Source organism: Solanum stenotomum, chromosome 1, assembly GCF_019186545.1.
Source record: "Solanum stenotomum isolate F172 chromosome 1, ASM1918654v1, whole genome shotgun sequence".
Taxonomy (NCBI): Eukaryota; Viridiplantae; Streptophyta; class Magnoliopsida; order Solanales; family Solanaceae; genus Solanum; species Solanum stenotomum.
In genome coordinates this window covers 1,986,522-2,010,376 of record NC_064282.1, presented here as the reverse complement: position 1 = coordinate 2,010,376, position 23,855 = coordinate 1,986,522, and the positions used below count along the sequence as shown (strand labels likewise).

The 23,855-nt window shown below is 34.8% G+C and overlaps 2 protein-coding genes across 3 annotated transcripts; both read left to right on the top strand.

Moving 5' to 3' along the window:
- Positions 1–632: 632 nt before the first annotated feature.
- Positions 633–12,224, top strand: LOC125853615 (uncharacterized). 2 transcript variants are annotated; one of them, XR_007445191.1, is made up of 20 exons: positions 633–790; positions 863–923; positions 1,085–1,121; positions 1,522–1,652; positions 1,771–1,857; positions 1,964–2,128; positions 2,952–3,039; positions 4,042–4,175; positions 4,517–4,656; positions 5,465–5,515; positions 5,643–5,725; positions 5,803–5,857; positions 7,026–7,140; positions 8,807–9,287; positions 9,358–9,571; positions 9,664–9,734; positions 10,713–10,881; positions 10,962–11,091; positions 11,188–11,948; positions 12,073–12,224. XR_007445191.1 is itself a non-coding variant. In XM_049533345.1 (19 exons), exons 1-19 carry the CDS (start codon positions 692–694, stop codon positions 11,895–11,897), a joined length of 3,021 nt encoding a protein of 1,006 aa, XP_049389302.1. In that variant the 5' UTR covers positions 633–691; the 3' UTR covers positions 11,898–12,067. The 2 variants fall into 2 exon arrangements, 1 of the variants encoding a protein (XP_049389302.1); XM_049533345.1 differs by lacking the exon at positions 12,073–12,224 and having other exon boundaries at positions 11,188–12,067.
- A 5,079-nt stretch (positions 12,225–17,303) lies between these two features.
- LOC125853617 (beta-galactosidase 3-like) lies at positions 17,304–23,542 on the top strand. The gene is made up of 18 exons (XM_049533347.1): positions 17,304–17,846; positions 17,925–18,020; positions 18,176–18,288; positions 18,397–18,463; positions 18,908–19,000; positions 19,195–19,338; positions 19,571–19,659; positions 19,747–19,852; positions 20,332–20,419; positions 20,516–20,634; positions 21,028–21,192; positions 21,531–21,709; positions 21,784–21,893; positions 21,993–22,102; positions 22,353–22,463; positions 22,539–22,649; positions 22,960–23,162; positions 23,247–23,542. The coding sequence occupies exons 1-18, from the start codon at positions 17,685–17,687 to the stop codon at positions 23,362–23,364; spliced, it is 2,184 nt and encodes a 727-aa protein (XP_049389304.1). The 5' UTR covers positions 17,304–17,684; the 3' UTR covers positions 23,365–23,542.
- Positions 23,543–23,855: the final 313 nt, after the last annotated feature.

Here is a 23,855-nt window from a genome sequence, read left to right as displayed (position 1 = left end):
ATATTTGTGCAGAATTTTAGGGGTCGTTTGATTGGGAACAAATTATCCCAGGATTAGCTATCCTGGGATAACTTATCTCAGCATGTATATGAGATAACTTATCCCATTACAATGATATAAATGGTGGGATAAGTTATCTCAAACATGTCAATCAAACAATATACAAAAATTTATCCCATCACTGTTTATTTTTATCCCTCACACAAGTATCAATTCCTCCCCCATTGGCCCATTGGGTGATGTGAGTAATGATGTGGATAAATTTTGTTTCCTAGTCAGCTCATAAAATCATAATTTGTTCAATCTGTTTATGTTTTGACAGGTTAATTATCTGCTTATTTTATTAATTGGATTCATTTTAATCCGCTTAGTTCAGTCCATTTTAAACCTGGATTGATATTTAGCCCAAATTAATTCATGAGAATTTTTGACTTAAGGATTAGGTATTCAATATTTGTACTTTGTGTTTTCAAGTTGCAACCGTAATGTCGGCCCACTTTTTATTGAGCGCGTTGGGTTTATATTGGCCCACAACTATAAATAAGTACATTCTAGGTCAAGCCCAATTCACTTCAGACCCAATTGCCCTCCTGACCCGAAATCGAAAAACCCCTCTTCCATAAACCCCTAAAAATCTTGTTTAGCGCAGAAACGCCATTGCTTCTTGTCCAGGTTCTTGACAATCGTATAGATGGGAAAGAACAAGAAGACGATGTCTGGTGGCGATAGCCAACACTCACCTTCCACTATTTTTGTTAACAATTTACCTTATTCTTTCACTAATGCTCAGGTAATTTCTTCTTCTTTCCTAATTTAAAGATTCTAAACATTGCGTACTTACCAAGCTACTAATCATCTGCAGTTGGAGGAAACTTTCAGTGAAGTTGGACCAATTAGGCGGTGTTTTATGGTTACCAATAAAGGTAATTTCTATTGAAAATTTTGTAATTCAAGAAGTGGTTTTGTTTTTCAGTTGCCTATTACTAGGTATCAGTCTTTCTTGAAACTAATTAACTCTCCATCTCAAGTTTCTGATATCTTGATGACGTTTCTTGTCCAATTTTCTTTACTTTTATGTGCATAGGTTCAAGCGAGCACCGAGGTTTTGGCTTTGTCCAATTGTAAGTACTACTTTTTTTTTTTCTTTTCTGTTGGATAGTCTTGGCCTTCTCAAAATTATTGATCTCATTCTTGACATTAATGGTGTAGTTTGGCAATGGAATGCGAAGAATTACAGGGTTCTTGTCCTTTGCTCATTATCTGCATAGAATATATTACTTTGTTCTTAACTATTCAGCATTCTTGTTCTTGAACTTTTTCTGAAATTTATTTTCTATTATTTTTGAACGTGAGGTTCCAACTTTACATGATTTGACATTATAATTAAGTTATAGATTGAAGCATTGCTTCGTAGTTGATAAAGTTACATAAGAGAATTATGTTCAGTGGTACTTTTTTCCCATCTTGTGTATGTGGCTCATATATTCTGCAACTTATGCTTCCTCATACATGTTGTCATAGTGCATCTGTAGACGATGCTAACCGTTCCATCGAGCTAAAGAATGGATCAGTGGTTGGAGGAAGGAAAATTGGCGTTAAACAGGCTATGCAGCGTGCGCCTCGTGAACAACGGCAATCTAAGGGGGATCAAGGTTTGTGCTACTTTAGTTTTCAAATGGAAAATTGTGCCATGTTCAATAAGGACAACTGCACTAACAAAAAATATCCCAATGTTGCTAGTCTGACTTTTCTATCAATTCTATTATTTAGAAAGCACTGCAAAAGCAAAAGACGGCAAGGATGGTCCTTCTGCTGAATCAGTTGAGGACAAACAAGCTTCAAACCTGGAGGGATCAGGTACTTTAGTTTCAAATGGAAAATTGGGCCACATTTCAATAAAGACAATTACACCAACAGAAAATACTCCAATTTCTTTGACTTTTCTATCAATCATATTATTTAGAAAGTACTGCACAAGCAAAAGACGGCGAAGATGGTCCTTCTACTGAACCAGCTAAGCACAAACAAGCTTCAAACCCACGAAGTACTGCACAAGCAAAAGACGGAAAAGATGGTTTTTCTACTGAAGCAGCTAAGCACAAACAAGCTTCAAACCCGCCGGGAGCAGGTTCTGAGCTATATCATATCGGTGTTATTTTCAATATAAATGTAGCTCTTTAGTACCTAGTTGCTGCCTGAGAACCCAATGATGCACTAAAACTGAATGCCTCAAGCTGTTAGATATTAAATGTGTTTGATGACAGAACCAAAGGATCTCTTAATACATTCAATGCACGTCTTTTATACATACCTTTCCAACCAACTTAGCTTTTCACTAATTTGATAATGGCTGTTAATGAGTCATGACTTGCCATATAACATGCCTCAATAATGTATAAACTCAAATATAAGAGACATCATATTTTAGATATCAGTTAATACAATTCTTTTTTGACATTTATAGAAATATATACTTCAATAAGTATTTTAAGATTCTTGAACCAATACTTATGTTTGAATAAACGTTTATAGGTTTCTACTTCTTTCGGTATACCTCTTGTATGCGGCCGATTTTGGCAATGTTTATAGGTTTTCTACTCCTTTCAGTGTACCTCTTGTATGCGGCCGATTTTGGCCCATTCATCATTAATAATAATTTTTACTTGATAAAAAAAATATAGAATAGATAATATATACAACTTCTAATCTAGAAGAAAATACTTTGCATGCGTTTTGTATTTATTCATTGAGTGAAAACTATTTTACTTTTATTTCTCAAAAAAGAAGAGATGATTTACTTTTAGATTCCATGATAAGTATCATATGAGTTAATGATTTCTGTATTTAATGTTCATTGGTGATTTAGATTAATCAGTAATACAAAATCCAATCACGTCGTGGGATTTCACTTTATCAACACATCCCCTGACAATGTAAGTTATTGTTGTCAGAGAACTCAGGGAAACCTACTAGGAAAAAAAAGGCTACATTGCTTTCCAATGGTGCAGCTGATGAAGGAAATTATTCAGGAAAGCAGAGGTAATTTGTTGTGTATTTGATATTCCGCACTTCCATTTGTTAAATTTCGCTATTTCTCTTGATTATGAAAATATTCTGCTGAACCTACTTATAAATATCGATTTGCACTATGTCAATTTCTGTTGATAATAATTTTGGTATTGCGACAACGACAACAACGATTTCTCAGTCCAAAATAAGTTGTATTCTAGAGTTTATGTTAGCACTATTATTTATTGACCAAATATGAAGTACTAAAACTCAAGGGACTGGTGAATTAATCTTCTGTAAATTGCTGTAGGATGATAATTGTTGTGCTATATTATCCATTGTTGCTCTAGATTGTTTTCATTTTTGGTGGATTAGTGCTCTAATTTCTTGTCTTGCTTGCCTAATTTTGGAGTTCTTGTGTCAGACATGATGCTGGTGTCTTTCTAGGCACTACTTAGGTGCTAAGGTATTATGACCTTCGTCTAAATTAACAATCACTTGTGACCTTTTTAATCTCCCTCATTTTACCAAATATAAAATTTTATGTGTGCTCACACAGTTTTTTGAGAAGCAAAGTCTATAGCTGCATATTCATGTAGAATTTGTCTAGAAGTGATTATTGGCTTTCAAGAGAAAATTTTCCGTGAGCTTAAATTGTTTAATTAAAAATTCAGGCATGTAACACTTTTGAGGGGGGTGATAAAGGATCTTGTATAGCTCAGAGATAACCTTTTATAATGCACCCATGAAGTTCCTGTTTAAATGGTTCGAGTGTCTTTTTTAAAGAACCATATTCTTGTCTTGGTGCTATATGGCTATACCTTTTGTACCACTCGAAGGGAGTTTTTCCCCCACATCAACTAATATTATTTATCAAAAGAGTCACAGCCATGCGACATCACTGTTTGGCAATTGAAGTTATGCATTTGCATGTTGAATTTGTGATTGTGTTGTTTTTCCTTTCCTGTATTTGACTGGTATAAATCCTCCTTTTTTTTTTTAACTTTCTTATGTCTTCCTCATGTTGAACAGGGTCGCCAGGACAGTTATAGTAGGAGGAATTGTAAATGCAAATATGGCAAAAGAGGCTCACCAGCTTGCGGCGGAGTGTGGCACTGTATGTTCTGTTACTTATCCTCTTCCAAAAGAAGAGATTGAAAATCATGGTAAAAACAATTAAATATGCTTCCCCTTTTCATTTGTTTTGGGCATCCATTTTTGCCCAGATTAATCTCATTGTGACTTTCCTTAACATTAATCTTTTCTTAAAAAAACAATGTGCTTGGCAAAAGTGACCCAAGTCTACAATTTTTTAGTTAGTACTACTTAATTTGATTAGTGATCTTAGTGGATTAAATCTGCAAAAAGCTGTTGAGAAATTTTGGCTTTGAAGTGATTACTTTTTTCCCTTAGAAGAAACAAGTTTGATCAAGAATTCCAAGGGAAGTTATAAGACATGTTATTTGAATCAATGGCTAATATATTGTACAAATCATGAATATTCTAGGGCTAGCACACGATGGTTGTAAAATGGATGCTTCATCTGTACTTTTCACTAGTGTCAAATCAGCTCAAGCTTGTGTTGCATCATTACACCAAAAAGAAGTACATGGAGCAATGCTTTGGGCACGCCAACTTGGTGGAGAGGTTAGGTTGCTGTCATTTTTTTTAGATAATTGGATGCTTCTGTTTTATTAGCTTTTTGTCATGTGATCTGGCTTTCCAGGAGAAGGTTTAAGCAGTTTTGCAATAGTTGGATATGTCCTAAATTATAATAATCAGTGACTAAAATAGTGGTGGTATGAGATGCTTGGGTCAGTATTGAAATTCAAGTCCTTTGTAGAAATGCCTGAGGGCTGAAGAAGACCCCCCCCTGGTATTGTACCGATAACACACCCCTAGGGCAGATTTAAAGTCTCCAATTGATATTTTAATTTGTAGCTCGACTTCAGTTTCAATGAGGATATATTTTCTAAAATATCTTCCAAACTTTCTAAACTAAATTCAGCATCTCAAAGTTCAGCAAACTTGAAAGAAACGGCCAATGAGTTGAATCTAAATTGACAAAGTAAAGGAGTTGACTGATTTCCCTAAAATCTGATCAGGTGGAAAAATTAACAATTCAGAAATATCATTTGAATGCCATGTTGCAATAAAATGAGCATATCTTCTAGAGTATCCTTTTCGACCTTGAAATACGATTTAATATGATCTGATATAGTGATTTGTCCCATCGTTCACTTCTTTGAATGCTGACATCTCTTGAGAAAGATAATGCGTACGGCTGTACGCCTCTGCCCACATCTTTAACTTGTATAAATGGCTTGTGCGACATTCTTGTTTGGAAGAGGTCTTGTTTCACTTTATTGGACATTTTTTTCAAGCTGCCTAATTTTGTAAGGTGTTATATTCAGCTGATCGACTTGCACTTTCTTACTAATACATTTCTTACCAGGGCTCAAAGACTCAAAGGTGGAAGCTTATATTGAGGAATCTTCCTTTTAAGGTCTTTCCTTCTGCTCTTCACTTTATCAGTTCTATTTCATAAGCTAATCCAGATTTAGTGTACCGTTTTCCATTGTATTCATTGTGCTCACAGAGCTCTGACCTTTGAGCTTGACAATCAAACATAGGCCAAAGTGAATGAGATAAAAGATATGTTTTCAAAAGTTGGCTTCGTGTGGGATGTGTTTATCCCTAAGAATTTTGAGACAGGGTAAGGGACTTCCCGGCACAATTTTAAATTTGTTGTTGTTAATTGCCACTAGTAACCATTAGTTAGCATTTTTGCAGGTTATCAAAGGGATTTGCATTTGTCAAATTTACAACGAAGCAGGATGCAGAGAATGTATGAACTCACATTTATATCAAGTAACTTTATTAATTAAGGCTTTAAATTGGTTGATTCAAAGGCTTTGTTCTACTTTGAAATTGAGAAGCTGTTAAAGTCCGAGAGAAAGTGAACTGTAAAGATAGAAATTTGTGAACTCTTTGCAATTCCACATACCAAAGTGATCTATATATTATGTAATCTTAGTCTTCTGGCAAGTCTTACTTGGGTTTGATGCACTTGAGTCGAGGGTCTTTCGAAAACAGCCTCTCTACCTTCACAAGGTAGTGGTAAGGTCTACCCTCCCAAGACCCCACATAGTGGGATTTCACTGGGTAAGCTGTTGTTGTGGTCTTCTGGCAAGTTCTCTATAGTGGACCATTGGGAATTTATGAGATAAGACTTTGAACCTGATGGAGGTAAGGTAGGGGTGGGTGGGTGAGTTGGGGGGTGGGGCGATGCACATGGTTTCGGACAGTGCAACAGATAGCCTTTTTGGAGATTTCTTGTTTATCAAAAAAGGTATGGTCTAAAGAAGCCTACCTTTGGCTGATTGCAGTTAGGTTTAGTTAGTAATTTGTGAACTCTTTTCAATTCCACAGACCAAAGTGATTTATGTATTAGGTAATCTTGGTCTTCTGGCAAGTTCTTTATAGGGGACCGGGTCCCATGAAATGGACGACTTCGAACCCGTTGGAAAACAAGGGTCAGGTAGAATTGTCAATTAACTGCCCATGACATCAGTGTAAAGAGGAAGGAGACAGGAGAGAGTTCAATTGACATTGACCTCTCACTGTAAGATTTGGTGTAATACTACAACTAAATTTAGCTGCTCTCCTTGTTTTCTCTTTATGCATAGGGTGCTTTTGTGATATCACATAATTTTTTGTAGCACAAATTAGTACATGATCTCAAACATAACCATTACATGCCCTAAGGCTTAGTGAACATTGTCCTTGTTATAGTGAAAAATCATACTTTTTTCTGATAGTTTACATCTTTGAATAAGTATGATCAGAATTTCTCTTTTATAAGGAATATATGTAAATGGTAAAAATCACAATGTGCTTCCAATTTATGCTTACAATGTATGGGATGAGCTTACACCACTGAAGTTTTTCTGGGTTGTACCTTTGGATTCTTATCCAGTCTAACCCTTATTTTTGTTTTTTCTATCTCTTTTTAGGCTATTAAGACATTTAATGGGAAAACAATGAATAAACGAACTGTTGCTGTTGATTGGGCCGTTTCCAAAAAGGTTTATGCATCTGGTGGTCAATCTTCAGCAACTGCAATAGATGGTAAGCCTCTTTCTTTTTGTCTGAGAATATCCTGTTATATTTTGCTAGATATGTTGTCATTTGCTTAATCTAATCATATCGAGCAAATTTATCTTAGTCATGGAAATGAAGTACTAATGTGGCATCCACTTCTTAGTGTACTTCATATATTCAGACCTATTTGTGCCCAGATTTTGATAAAATTATTTACATTATCAAACTCTGAAGTTAATACATCATTGAACCAAGTCAGGATTTAGATTAGGCGGTTCACATTAATTCTTTAAAATTCTTTGGCTTTATTTGTCTTATTATTTTTAGTGAGTGTACTTGAGAAATCATCAATTTGATAATAATATTCTATTGAGCAGATCTGAGTGGGAAAATTATCGCGGATGATCTGTATGTGGTGCTTTTTAACTTTTAGAAAATCCCTCGAGCCATAGTTTTTCATCTTCTTCTCCTTGCTCCAAGTCAAGGTCTGTTTCAAGTGGTATGTGTACTAGAGTTTGCACAAGATGAGGGGAAAAAAGGCAATTTTGCATACAGTGCAATGGACTCAGACCCTGTCTAGATTAAGCTGAAACTAAAATGCTCTAATTATGCCTTAGTAGTTGTTGCATGCTTCGTGCTATAATTTATAATTAAAATACTTCTGCTCCTGCTACAAAGATGGATGATCACTTCTTAACGTATCTTAGATGCTTTGGCTTTATTAGTCAAATGTGTTTGGAATGCTAATTTCATTTCATATGCCTCATTAAAATCTTCATGTCTCAAATTGAGTTCAGTTCTAATTTGTTGAATATAAGATCTATTTGTGCAGGTCTTGCTTTGCTTGGTGACTTGAGAAGTTCCAGTTCCAAAATTTCTCCTTTCTATATAGGAAATGATCTAAGTTTATTGAGGACTGAAGTTGAATGAACGTAAATTTACTTCGGTGTTTGGGTACCTAATGTGTGATGAGTGGTTACTTGTACAGACCTGTAAGCAATAGTTTAGGTATTTTGGGTTTTATTCCACAAGAGCTTATCATTATTGCTTGATCATGCTTTTAGAGCTGCCTATTCCTTTTTTTTTTTTTTTTTATGACAAGGGAAACCCGCAGCCGCTACCCTTTGGGTGCGCACAGGGTAAAACCCCCGCTCCTATGCAATAGCTTGCAAACCACATAGGAGAGGTAACCCGCACTAGGCAAGCCCGGTGCGACGAGCTCGACCAGAAGGCAAACCCCTTGCTTTCGCTGGCAAGGGTCTTCCTATTCCTTTTTTCCCTTCAAAATGTTTCTCTTTTTCCTTCTATCGTAACTCAGAAGTATCTTTTTAGCTGCCCATCAACATATTAGCCAACCTCCTTAAATCGACCTTGAAATTGCCAACTACAACACCATTGTATAGGTGCTGTGTCATTTCTTCTTCCTAATGTTCAAGGGTACAATTAAGGACAGTCCTCTCGCTATTTTCTTTTTTAAACATTTGTTAGGACTGATCTTGAGAATGTTGAATTCTTGATGGTTGTCACTTCGTATTCATCTAAACTGTTCTGCAGCTAGTTCTTCCTTTTTTTATTTTTTATAATGATGGCTGGTGATGATGTTTTAATGCTATGCCAGTTACTTTGTTTATGCTCTTAAATGTGTTGTTTCATGAGTTCTGGAATAATGCAATCTACACTATTGCTTCTGCAGAACAGAGCGCAAAAGATGATAGTGGTAGTGATACGGAGGATGAAGACATTGATATTGATGGAAAATCTCAGCAAGCTGAGGGGGACGAAGATGACTCTGACCTTTTAGAAGAAGATAATCAGACCGAAGTTAACTTTGATGAGGAAGCAGACATTGCGAAAAAAATTCTTCAGAACTTTATTTCTCCAACTTCAATAGGGACAGTTACTTCCGCTAATGATATTTCAAGCCCCCAAAAGAAGGGTAAGGAAGTTGAAACTATTCTCCCCCTGGATGCATCTACTCCGAATAAAGCACTAGATGACGTTTTGGGTAAGGACAAAGAGATTAAAGCTATGCAGAGTGAGGGAGCAGATGATCTGCAGGGGACAGTTTTCATTAGCAACCTTCCTTTTGATGTTGATTATGGAGAAGTCAAACAACGGTTTTCAGCTTTTGGTGAAGTGGAGTACTTTGCTCCAGTTCTTGAACAAGTCACCAAGTATGAGCTCTACTACGTGTTTACTCTTTGCTGTTTAATAACTCCATTGAACTTATTCTACATGTTGCAGACGACCAAGGGGTACTGGATTTCTCAAATTTAAAACAGCAGCATCTGCTGAAGCTGCTATTTCCGCTGCCAGTGTTGTGGATGGTTTAGGTGTCTTTCTGAAGGGTCGGCAATTGAAGATTTTAAAGGCCTTGGACAAGAAAGCTGCTAATGATAAGGAGTTGCAGAAGACCAAAAAGGAGGATAATGACCATCGCAATCTTTACCTGGCAAAGGTTGGCTTCTATTACTAATGCTGTCTTGGCATTTAACTTCTTACAAGATATTTCTAGGTAATGTGATGTAATCTTATTCTGTTCTGTAACAGGAGGGTCTTATTTTGGAGGGTACCCCAGCTGCTGAAGGTGTTTCAGTGAGTGATATGTCAAAGCGCAAGGGGTAAGTCTCACAAAAGTTTTCTTATATTCAAAATGGTGAATCTTGAAAGGTTAACATGGTTTTGATATGCATATCCTAACAATTGACCTCATATCAGCTGAGTTGAACAATAGTTTTTTGGAGACTAGAAACTGCGGCCCTTTCTTTCTAGACTGTAACTCCCTTTTTGACAAAAGCTTCTTTAACATGATATGGGACAATGATTCATAGATCAAGAGTGATCCTTTAAAAGAAGTCTATTTGTCCAGAGCGTAAAGGTAATATATGATAGGGGTAGATAGATGAACTTGTGATAATAATAATAATAATATGTTAAAAAATCTTCATTAAAAAATAAAATAAAATTATATGTTAAAGAATTGGAGCTCCTCATTAAGACAATGAAAGGTGATGTTGCTTATTTTGAAGATATTCAGTTTGTCTCTGCAGGCCACATTTCATTTGGTGGTTACTTCTTTTTTAATAATTCTAGCAGGGTGTCTGCATTCAACGGTTACCAAGTGATCTCCTCTTTATTTATATTTTGATCTGCTGGTGCGATTAACCTCGAACTATCTATTCCATTCCTTTCACTTTATGTTGTGAAAATGAATTGATTAGCAAATAAATTAGGGAAGATATAGTTACTTTACCTTCTTACTTCTTTTGATGGGCCTTGCAACACTTTTTGCTAATCAAATGAGTTGTTTTTGCCATTTAATACATCAAATGAGTTTTTTTGCTAATCAACACTTTAGCAAATAAAAGAACTCATTTGATGCAGAATGCTTTTATTGGCTTGACATGAGTTTAAATGGAGTAACATGGTCAATGAGGATTCATATTGTTAACCACTACTTGTTTGGGACTGAGGTGTAGTGGTAGTTATTGTATTAGATGCAGAATGCTTTAGAAAGTTCTGGAGCTGTTCTATTGCAGTTTTAAAAAGTTATGTAAGTTCCTGCATAGCTTGCAATGCTAACGTTGTTCATTGAGTAGGCTGCAAGAAAAGAAGATTATCAAGCTGAAGTCCCCAAATTTCCATGTGTCAAGGACACGGCTGATTATGTACAATATTCCCAAGTCAATGACTGAAAAACAGCTGAAGACACTTTGCATTGATGCAGTTACTTCTCGTGCTACTAAGCAAAAGCCTGTTATCCGGCAGGTGAGCTTTCTTTTGAAGTTTAGCCTTGGCAGGTTTGCTATATTATTCTTGCAACTTCATTATACTTCCCTGTGTTGCAGATAAAGTTTTTAAAGGACGTCAAAAAAGGACAAGCAGTGGCAAAGAATCATTCTCGTGGAGTAGCTTTTCTTGAGTTCTCAGAGCATGAACATGCGCTTGTGGCTTTGAGAGTTCTTAACAACAATCCTGGTATGTGCCTTTAGTTTGTTAGATATTGCATACCTATTTCTGGCGACTTTTAGCATTTTAGGTTTCTGGTTTATCTGAGTACTTATCTATTTGTAGAGACTTTTGGTCCCGAGCATCGACCAATAGTGGAGTTTGCTCTTGATAATATCCAAACAATGAAGCTTCGTCAGAAATTTCAGCAGCAAGGTTTTAACAGGAACAAAGAAGATTTGCAGAAGAATGACAATACAAATGAACGGGATCCCCGCGATAAACAGTCAAGAAAACGAAAGGCAACAGGAGAAGATGAAGTAAATAACAAGCGTGTCAGAGGTGCCACTTTGAGGGAAGGCAATGTGTCATCAGTTTCAGGTAGTAAAGATGGAGATCAACCGAAAAACAAAGGTGTTAAAGGAGCCACCTTCTCTGCAGAAGAAAGAGATGAGAAGAAGAACAAGAAGAAGGAAGGTAGAAAGCTAGGAGGTGCAAAAGAGAAACTAAAAGATAATCAAGAAGGAAAAAGGCATGGTGGCTTTGGTAGTGAAAAATCAGGTAATGCTACTCCCAAGGTTGGACATAAAGAAGATGTTGCAGCAAGAGCAACAAAGAGGAAATTTGAAGATAAAACTAACCAACAAAAACAAAGCATCAGTTTACAGAACAGGAAAAAGGATAAAAAGAAGAAAGACGCAGTTGGACGAGATGGAGTAGACAAGCTAGATATGCTTATTGAACAATATACATCCAAATTCACTCGCAACAGTTCTAATCAAACTGATAGTAACCAGCAGCGCTCTAAGCAGCTTAAGAGATGGTTCCAATCCTAAACCATTCACAGGTTTTTGTGTAGCTTAATTTTATGGTGATATTAAGAAGAGGTGAGAGTCATCATTTGTGGTTTGTATTTTTTGTTGTATTTTCCCCGTAAAATATCTCATAACAATTTTAGTTTTAAAATATGGGATTACAATTTTGGTCAAAGATTTTCTTCCTGTTTTGCAGTTGTGTTTTGTTCTCTTCCTAGCCCCTAAGACCAGGGACTTGCAGGATTTGAGACGAAGGGATTGAAAATATGCAAAAATGTCCCAGTTGAGAGTTAGAACCTATTCCTTATACATTTTTTGAACTACCTTCACTGCTATGTTGGTAATTTTCTGGCATTAACGAGCTGATATCAACGTGTAATTTTCTGGATGCCCTGTGGCATTTCGATCTAGTATAAGTGAAGTAGATAAAACGGAGTAGCGTTTGGTTTTGGACAATGTCATAATGTAGATGTGATATATTATGATCGATCGCTTGCATGTGGTCATAATAATGGGTACACAAATATCGTTGATAAGATAACATCATATTCACTGCTTGAATGGTGACAGTTTGCTTATCCAACCTTCTCTTTGTTTTTGGTTTCGAAAACTTATCCATGAATTAATCGAAACTTGTAAAGATAATCAAGGCACGTCAATAACTCTTATCCAAAACGTTTTAAGGTCAAATTACTTGTCATCTTTGTCTGTCTTTTGCCCCTTTTGTTTGACGTTGTATTATTTGATCATATTTATGATGATGTTGATAACAACATTTTATATGTCCTTTAAATCCCTTTGAAAATATATACTAATATTATTTTTTTTGCCTCCACATAATCCTCATCCACCTTTTCCAACTGAAAGCAATAAATTCCCACAAAAAAATGAAGAAAAAGAAAAATGAAGATAGTTCACTACGGCACTCTATAGCTTTTTTGTTTTTCTAAGATAATTATTCACGATAATCATGATTGATGCATTATAAGGAGGATAATAAGAGTGGGCTAGGCTTAAGGGGGTGGGCTGTCTTGTTAGATCTCATCTCACTCTGTTTTATATGATTTTTGTTCACTTACAATCTGCACTGTCGGTTCAATTAATTATATTAAAGTTTTATAAAAAAAACAACTTTTAAAAAAGAAAAAGATTTCTTCTGCCTGCTTGCATCTAATCATGTTATGTTAAATCTTCGTCTAATTTTTTTTAATTTGTTTTTCTCATAGCATTTAACTAGCGTTTGACTATCTATTTCAAAAATTTATCTTCAACTATCTATTTGACCTTGAAATTCGATCAAATTTTCAAATTATTAATTTTAACTTCAAATCTATGATCAAACGAGAGGTTAGTGCTTGGACCACCATAAAGATTCCTCCAAACCAGCCCCATCTCTGCCCCATTGCCACTGGCATATAATTCAACAATTCAAGAAAAATATGTCACATCATGTTATTTACCAAAAAATAGGAATTGACTATGATGTTCATATATGATAAGGATTGATCCTAATGTCCAGTTCATTTATACTATTTTAAGTAAATACATATAAGATTTACTGAGTCATGGTGTTAAATTTTGTTACACTTTCAATTCAACTTGATCAATTTTAAGCGGTTGAACATCTTCAAGTCACCAATTCATGCTTAACATATATATATATTTTTTTCTATGGCTAGCTAACTTTTAATTAGGAAACGTAATTATTGGATTTTGTTATACAATTTAGTGATCAAAACTAACAAACTTAATGAAGATGTCAAGTACCCTTTACTTTCTTGTTTCTCGATTCAGTGTTTCATATCCATTTTGAGGTTAAATTAATTTAGATTTGTATGATGGAAATTTCACTTTAAAGATAAAATATCTTTATCTCTACTAAAAATAACTCCATATCGAGAATTCAAATCCAAAATTTTTAATTAAAAATAAAAGAATATTTATCACTCCACCTGATACACGTGAAAATGTCAAGCAGTTGAGTGTACGCAAATAGAATAAAACAAACGAAGAGAAACACTTTAAACATTTTGCAACTGCCCCCACACATTATTTTACTAATAGGCACATGCAATAATATAAACACTATTTCACGGAGCTGCCAAGTTGCAAAAGCAAACCGACAATGATACCATATAATTTAGTACTATCTTTTTTGCTTTATTGAAATACAAATTTTCACATTATTTACTCTTGCGTGTAAAAAACATTACATTATACAATTTGAGGTTATGAGTCCATACTCGTAAATTGTAATGTCTGAAAACATTAAGCTGTTGAATTGGGACATATTAGAGAGTCATATAATAGTGCAACAAAGCTCTCGCTCCGTTTAGTACTAACTTGACATACCTATCTACCCGATAATAGTACAACTCTCAAGTTGTTTGTTTGTGAATTGTGACTTAGTGAATACTATTTTTTTTTCCTCAACAGATCTGATCAGTAAAATGTGGGCATTGTGAAACTGTAAATGAGGACAAAAAAAATATGGAAGGCCTGTGAACATGTAAGGGTCACATGGGAAGTGGAAAAGTGGGTCATGGTTAATTCCTTTAGCCAAAGTTTTCAAAAAAGTAGTAATTCTTCTTCCATTGATATGAAGGCAACACACATTATATGGGAAGCATCCTATGTCCACACCACTTATGGGCTATACTACTTTCCTCATGACCCCTCTTATATTTCTTTATTCTAAAGCTATGTTATCATTTTTTGTCTGTCATCTTACATTGTTACAACTTACAACTAACCCTCGAATATTAGGATTATGACATTTAATTAATTGTAGTAGCAATCACAGTAATCTTATAATTTTGTATTCTGTTGACCTTCACCTGCTACTACTCTATAATATTTCTTCGGTTTTTAGACGTTAACTGTGTATGTTTGCAAGCATAACTAGTGTCGATTTATTATCACAATTCTACTGATATACGGAAAAAATATGTTACTTTTAAGGATTGTCATGTGTTAGCTTTGTCGAAATCTTTTTTTATATATATATATATATATATAGTAATAAGTGAAATGAAAATATTAGGTATAAATATAATTTAAAAAAAATGACATTACTTATTATTATGATTTATGTCACGTACGTACTGTCACGGCTGATTGCTCTCAACCAAAAATATTTAAGATGACAGTGTGCATTCATAATTATTGCAAAGAATAAACGAATGAAATTTACTGTATATATACGTTATAAAGTGTTAGTTTGACGCTGAGTAAGATTTATTGTATGAGGTAATTATTTGACGATTTGACACGACCTATTCATACTTTAACGCCTAATAAGATATTTTCTTCGCCTTTACCTTACATGAGATACTGTTTGTGTTATAAGAAAAAAAATAGCGGAGAAATTAAAGTTTTGATGCATGAAAGATTACTATCTTTCAAGAGTTGTTGTCGGTATATTTTTTAGGGATGACAATCAGTTCTCTATCAGAATACAACAAAGCCAGAAACATATATGCAATTGAACACACTGCTTTTGAAAATGCTTCATATTTATATAACTTAAAAGATGAACGTACAAACTTTTTGCTCCTTTTCTGAACAGACAACATACAATTTTTTTTGTTTAATTTAAAATTTAAATATTAAATTCAAATTTTAAATAAACAATTTGTTCAAATTAAATTATGATAAAATAAATCTTCAAGTCCAAGTCATTTACCCGTTATGGTGATAAATAATTGCTTCCAGGGACATTTTTTTACAAATAAATTGTCTAGCAAGAGCATTAATCATTTTTATGTCTTTATAATTCACCAATAATTCAGTTTACTTAAAATATGAAATTTGGTGAATCACACCAGGAAGGATTGATCCAAAAAAATAGGAAGCAGTTGCACCCAATTACCTATTTAATGGAACCCATCAAACCTGAAATTAAGTAATATGTAAATTGTAATGTGCTTAACTTGACATTTAAGTTACTTATCATTCCAAATGAAAGCTTTCAACTACTTAATTAACAAACCTAAATCACAAGCAATCTAACAAAACACCAGTTCAAAAAAAAACTTACTCACACTCAATATTTATATCATCTTAACTTATAATATACAAAATCCTCTTTACACAACATATTATATTTGTTACTCCTACCACTAAATCATAGTTAATTTAATACATATTTTTATATTAATTTCATAAGTAACTATGATAAATTAATATAATTTAACATAAGTACGAGCGTGAAAATAAATTTAAATTTTGCGTTGCAAGATTTGTGTCATATTATATGTACCAAATTTATATGCGGTGACACTGGCAAGATTATATTTCAATGCCTGAAATGCCCTCGTCATAAAACATTGCCAAAATTCTCAATAATTTGAATGAGGTCAAAAGTTTCTTCTTTGTTAGAATAAATTAAATATGTACAGAGAAAAGTACATTTACATATATTGCGTCTTTTATAATCTTTCAGTTCCTATTCTCTCTATGTTGCCATCATAAATTAGATAATTAGATAGAGATATCTTTTATTTAATGTTTGGTGGACCAAAAGAGTAAATGCAATAATTTCAATTCCGTCTTTTTTGTTGAAAAAAAGGAAGAAAAATTATATTATTACAAGTGAAATTAAAACTTAGACAAAGCCTTTTCAATTACTCGATTATTTTTGTTATAGATATGTGTATATATGTGAAAAACTTTAAAAAAATTACCACGGTATATATTAAGTTTTAAACTCATACTCTTAATGAACTTAAAATAATTTTGAATTTATTAAGTTTAAATCCTGAATTTACCTGTTATAAATGATATGGAATAGCACCGAGCCTCCTCCTAAATTTTGATAAGGAGTTTTTAAGCTATTTTTCCGCAGGACCTCCTCTACAGTATCATCACCGCAATAGAGTTTAACCATCAAGTTGGGGATCGATTGGTGTGGTTCCTCTACGCCTAGGACACCAGATTATTGAACCATGAACAAAGAAATGCACGAGAGAAAAGCATATTAGCTAGTGATTGTGATGCCCCAATTCTTGATCGGAAGGGATACCAAAGGCCTCTCAAGAAAATACAATACTCCATCTGTCCCATTTTATGTGAGACAGTTTGACTTGACACGAAGTTTAAAAAAGAAAGGAAAATTTTTAAAACTTGTGATTTAAAATGAATGATAAAAATTTATGTGACTATAAATCATTCTAATAAGGATAAAAGTAGATTGTAAGGATACTTAATTCTTAGTTTTATAAAAACAAAAAGACTATTTTCAATAATTCCTCGTTTCAAATAAAAAGTAATCAAAACATGATAGGAACATAAAAGACGAGTCACAGTTGTTTCTCCTGCCTAAAATTTACTGAACCGTTTAATTTCAAATTTTCAAATTATTAAAGTTTAGGTTAGTCACAAGACTATGACTAAAAAATCTAGAAATTTTGTGTGAGAGAGAAAAGACATAATTCTTGAAGAACCAAAAGCGAGAGGTCGGCGGTGTCTGTATCTATAAAAAGATTAAGACTTGGGAGTGGCATTTGCTGCAAAATACAACCAAAAAAAACTTATAAAATTCATTTGGCATTTATGACCATTGAGTATTGTTAAATGCAGAGTAACAAAATCCAAAATACTGTTACTTTTTTTCTTTCTCAGTGTGTGAGTATCTGTCACAGACATTCTTAGCCTTTTGTGAATTCTTGTCAGTGTCCTTTTTTGTTTGCACTTTTGCAGGCCTTCTCTCTTTCTTCTTTATTCACATTTTCTCATTTCCCACTTTGCTTTCTCCACCATTGTTGTGAGATAAGCATTTTGCATATTCTTTTTCCAAGTAAAATCAAAATGGTTATCAATACCAAATGGTTCTTGATATTTTTTGTGTTGATTTTTGGGTCCAAGATTTGTTATTGTAGTGTTACTTATGATAAGAAGTCTCTCATTATCAATGGACAAAGAAAAATTCTGTTTTCTGGTTCTGTTCATTACCCAAGAAGCACCCCTGATGTATGGCATTTTTTTTTTTCCCCGCTCTTTTTTCAATTTTTTTTTGTGGTTCTTGGTTTAACAATGGACAAAATGCAGATGTGGGAGGGGATTATACAGAAGGCTAAAGATGGAGGATTGGATGTTATAGAAACCTATGTATTTTGGAATCTTCATGAACCTTCACCTGGCAATGTACTTTACTCTTTCTTCTTGTTTAAATTGTTCATTGTGAATATTTTTTTCTATTAAATCTTGAATTTTTTTTAATCACATATAGTAGTAGTTTCTTTTTCTGAGAAGCATTGGTGAAAATGCTATATTAATGCTTAATTTTTGTGGGTTTATAGTACAACTTTGAGGGGCGTAATGATTTAGTTCGATTCATAAAGTTGATTCAGAAGGCAGGGCTTTATATGCATCTTCGAATTGGGCCTTATATTTGTGGAGAGTGGAATTTTGGGTAAGTTTGATTTTTATTATCAAATTACTACTCCTATGAACTTTGATTTATGATTGTATTTACTTTCTGATGCCAAATGCTCTGTATAATTTTTCTTCCTAATTTCAGTGGTTTTCCTGTATGGTTGAAGTATGTTCCTGGAATCAGCTTTAGAACCGATAATGAACCTTTCAAGGTCATTCTCTATCTCTCTCTCTCTCACACACACAGAGCACACCCTTCAGAAGGGGATTGCATTTATGGCAATGGTTCGACCAGAAAAGTTTACTTATGTCTTCATAAATGTTGTGTTTTTGCTTTGGTCTATCGGAAACAACATCTCTACTTGACAAGGTAAGGGTAAGGTATGCGTATACTCTACCATCCCAAGACCCCACGAGTGGGATTACAATGGATATGTTGTTGTTGTTGGTTCAAGTGGAAAAGTAATATGCTTGGAACATCCTAATGTGTAGTAGAATTTTGGTTAAAGAAAAAGTATAACATTTTGTCTCTCTAATTTCACAATTTAGGGGTAAAGCTGCATATACACCACCCTCCTTAGACCTCGCTTGTTATGAAATTGTTGTTGTTTATCTTGGAAGCTAAATCACAGTGGACTGTAATTTCTGTCTTGTAGAGGGAAATGCAAAGATTCACCACGAAAATTGTCCAAATGATGAAGAATGAGAAGCTATTTCAGACCCAAGGTGGTCCTATCATTCTGTCTCAGGTATGATTTATTACTATTTCACTCATGATAGAAGCCACTTATTGAGGCATCTGGTGTGTACTTAAAGCAATTTAATGACATGTGAGGGAACTCATACACTGGATCATCTGTTTTCTTTCCTCATCCCATGTGCAATATGATGCTTTGCAAAGATGAAGCATCATAGATGCTTATGTTTAGAAGTGTTGATGCAGATCGAGAACGAGTATGGGTTAGAAATAAAACAATATGGTGCTCCAGGTCATGCGTACATGACTTGGGCGGCTAAAATGGCTGTTGAAATGGGTACTGGGGTCCCATGGGTCATGTGCAAGGAGGATGATGCCCCTGATCCAGTGGTAAGATGTTTTTTTGCACTCTACAAGATTGGCTTGGCTTCGTTCATTAAGTAAACTGAGTCCAACACTCAATTCTTTTGGTTCCTTATTTCAACTTCTTGTTTCGATTTGTCCCTCATATTACCAGATTAGAAAATATTCTTATAGAAAGTAAATTATATAGGAAAGCTGATTGTGAGTGCTTGGGATTACCTAATATTATGCTAAACTTAAATCTTCATTTTGGCGACAGATAAACACCTGCAATGGTTTTTATTGTGATTATTTTTCCCCTAACAAACCTAACAAGCCAACGATATGGACAGAGGCATGGAGTGGCTGGTAAATTCAATATACTTTGGCATTTGCTGTGTGATTAATACTTTTCCATGTTGGGATGATTTTACTTAAGTTTCTTCATGTGTAAAGGTTTGATGATTTTGGCGGTCCAGTTCATCATCGACCAGTTGAAGATTTGGCCTTTGCAGTTGCTCGGTTCATTCAAAAAGGTGGCTCTTTGGTGAATTATTATATGGTAGGTGGATTTCCTCCAGCTTTTGAAATCTCGTTACTGCAGCTCCTGTATATGTAATTTAACTAATAACTAGTTCTCTGAAGTTCTATATCAATTGATGATATGCCTGTTGTTTAAAAGTGCATGTCTATTATGTTGATTCATGAAATTTATAATGCAAAATTACCTGTGCTTCGGAAAATAATCTTCTATAGTTATCTGAATTTTCATCTTGACCCATCACCAAGTCTAAACTGTTAAATTCAGTGGCTTTTATGTACTTCTCATTCTTCAGACATTACATATTAATGTCTTACCAAATGAATGTAAGAAAATGATATCAAGAGTTCTACACTAGTCATTTCTTAAAAAATAATTGATATAAATAGTTCTACTTATAAAAAATCAAGAGATTTACTGGCGCTATGGAATCAATCATGCGTGCAACTTGTGATGATACTTTTTACCTTAACCGATGTTTCTTTTTTCTCTTTGAACAGTATCATGGGGGAACCAACTTTGGAAGAACAGCTGGAGGGCCTTTTATCACTACCAGCTATGACTATGATGCTCCTATTGATGAATATGGTCAGAGACTGAGCTAGTACCATTTAGATGCACAACTTCACATGTAGTTCAACTTTCCTCGTATATACTAACTAGTTCTCCGTGCTTATTTTATAGGCTTGATTAGGCAGCCAAAGTATGACCATTTGAAGGAGCTTCATAAGGCTGTCAAGTTATGTGAACCAGCACTGATTTCTGCTGATCCTACCGTTACTGTCTTAGGGAACTATGAACAGGTGCCTTTCTTATCTCTTTTCTCTTTCTGTTGACTCTTTTCATCAGATTTTTGGGGGTAGGGGTGTTACTACGAGTAGACAGGGATGCCAGTAGATGCGGAGTACCACAGCACCCACCACTACTGCTTTGAGGAAGCAGGTGCAAATTAAAAAGAAATATTGGTTTCTTAAGTACTTCAACTATGAGCGGGTGCAGGCTCACTCGCTATACCATACTTGCATCCGGCCCTGACACAGAGGATGAGTATGCAAATCAATGTTTAAATTTCTAATGACTATAGATGATCAATAATTCTTTGTTTTTTTCTTTTTATTACATTGACACATTCTTTTACATATCCGATTCATATATGTTTGGCCTTTTAAAATTCTGAAATCATCTCCATTTTGCAGGCACATGTATTTTCTTCCGGCTCTGGACATTGTGCTGCTTTTCTTGCAAATTACCATTTGAGTTCAACTGCAAGGGTGACATTTAGGCACCAACATTACGATCTGCCACCTTGGTCAATAAGCATTCTTCCAGACTGTAAAAATGTTGTATATAATACTGCCAGGGTATGTATATACTACAATGGTTACTTACTCCTGTTGTGTATCCTCTTCTCTTATTCATTGGTGCTGAAGAGTCATTCACAAATAAATATCTCCCCGTTGCTAACGTTAGGTTGTAATCATTCTCAATATACCATCTACTCCCTACTTCCTAAGAAAATAGTACTTCATAATAGTTGACAATATTGTGTCTACTAAACAACTCTTGGCTTTTTATTCCCATTAACTTGATCTACAAAGATGAGAATTCAAGCTAAGATACATAGGAAGTAATCAGTTGCCAACTTGCAGTCTATTTACTGGAAAATGGTTGTGATGAAATCTTTTGCTCTTCAAATCAGGTTGGAGTTAAGACATCCACTGCACAAATGCTGCCCACAAACGTACAACTGCGCACTTGGGAAACATTTAGCGAGGATGTATCCACCATTGATGTGGATTCAAAGCTCACTGTTGTTGGTCTCTTGGAGCAATTAAATGTTACCAGGGATATGAGTGACTACCTTTGGTACACCACTAGGTATGAAAGAAAACATTTTATATGCCTGCTGACAAACGTGTGTATCTGTCTGACCATGTCATTGAACTTTTCAGTGTTGAGATAAATTCAGCTGAATCATTTCTACATCAAGGGCAACATCTGACTCTTACTGTGCAGTCAGCAGGCCATGCCTTACATGTGTATATTAATGGACGGCTTTCAGGTGCAAATACTCTCCTTTAGTTGACTCATGGTAACATTTTAGTGTTGAGAAACATCAAAATGTTGGATTCTTTTTAAGAGTTCCCGGCTCCAATTACAGGTTCAGTTTATGGAAACCGAGAAAACCGAAGAGTTACATTTACAGGAGGTGTTAACCTGCATGCTGGAATAAACAGAATTTCCCTACTCAGTGTAGCTGTTGGATTGCCGGTTAGTCTCTTTTTAAGACTCACACTCAAGATATAAAGGATTCTCAATAAATGACATGTGGGGGGGAACAAATGACAGATTTTTATTTTGGAATAAACCTTAGTAGCAACATCTAAGTTTTACAACTTGAGTTTGGGCATGGATGGTGGGGAGATATTTCTGAGTTTGTGGATCTCATAAATCACTCATCACTTTCTTGCTTCCCAAAATTGGTTTTTCACCTTTGTGTCTTGGTTTGTTGTAATTGAAGAACAACGGAGCACATTATGAGACATGGAGCGCAGGAGTCCTTGGGCCAGTCGTTCTTCATGGGCTAGACAAGGGTCAAAGGGACTTATCATGGCAGAAATGGTCATATCAGGTGAATATCCTAATTTCTTATTCATGCTTTGGCCTCTTAGATGTCCCTACCACAACTCTGAATGTTTTTGCGCAGGTGGGGTTGAGAGGCGAGACCATGAACTTGGCTTCAAATGCAATTTCTGCTGCTGAATGGGTAGGAGGTTCTTTGATAGCAAGGCAGCAACAACCTCTTACGTGGTACAAGGTATATATGTTTGCTTTTGTCTATATGGAGGACAGGACAGAAGAATTTCCAAATTGAATTTCTCTACAGACAGATTAGTAAACAAGGAAAAATGTAATACAAAGAACCCTTAAAAAATGTACTCACTGATGGAAATCACTTGTATACTATTTGCTGTAACTTTTGAAACATCAGAACTGATCACACTTCCTGATATTAAGATGTTTGAAGATAAGATTAATATTGTCGTATAGAGCAGTAATAATGAGAAATGAAAAGGTGGAACCTTGATCTTGACCATGAATACTGAGATTCTTCATGAAACTTTCAGGTATATTTCAATGCACCAGGAGGAAGTGATCCATTAGCACTGGACATGGGTAGTATGGGAAAAGGTCAAGTATGGATCAATGGACAGAGCATTGGAAGATACTGGACCGCTTATGCCACTGGTAACTGCAGTCCTTGTACTTATGCAGCTACATACCGACAAGGAAAGTGCCAATCTGGTTGTGGCCAGCCAACTCAAAGATGGTATGCAGATAACAGTAGTATTTTACTTGATAAATGAGAAGATTAAAATGGTTGCTAACTTTTTTAACATATTGTTTCTTTTAGGTACCACGTTCCTCGATCTTGGTTAAAGCCAACTGGGAATTTGCTGGTAGTTTTTGAGGAGATAGGTGGGGATGCATCAAAGATTTCTCTTGTCAAAAGGTCAATTACATATGTATAGATATGATATTATTTAGGTACCACTAATTAGAAAGTAAAGTTTGGTCTCATAGAACGAAAAAGTTCTGTGAAAAAACTCCTATTCTAGTTTTTTCAGCAATAAATAGCTTATTTGCTGTGCAAAATCATCTTTGTTCAAAATATGGTTGCAGTGCCACTGCTTGTCTTCCTCATCAGTGTATATATTTACAAGTTATTGTTGGAAAAAAGAATTCTGATCGAATTTTCATTTTTCATTTGCTTTAGATTCTTATTCTTTTGTACTTCCCAGGTCCTTGCAATCTAAACCATTAGATTTGTGTTACAAAAACGTGTAAGTAAATTGCATCTCCTTAGCAAAGTAAATTTTAGTATTAAATAGATTTAATACCTCAAAATCCTCCCGTGTGAAGGGGAGATGTGCATAAATTTTCATAAGGTGCGACATGGCTTATCCAAATTTTTTCCTCAATCCCTATAGAGAAATGCATTTTTTTTTTCTTTTTTTTGATG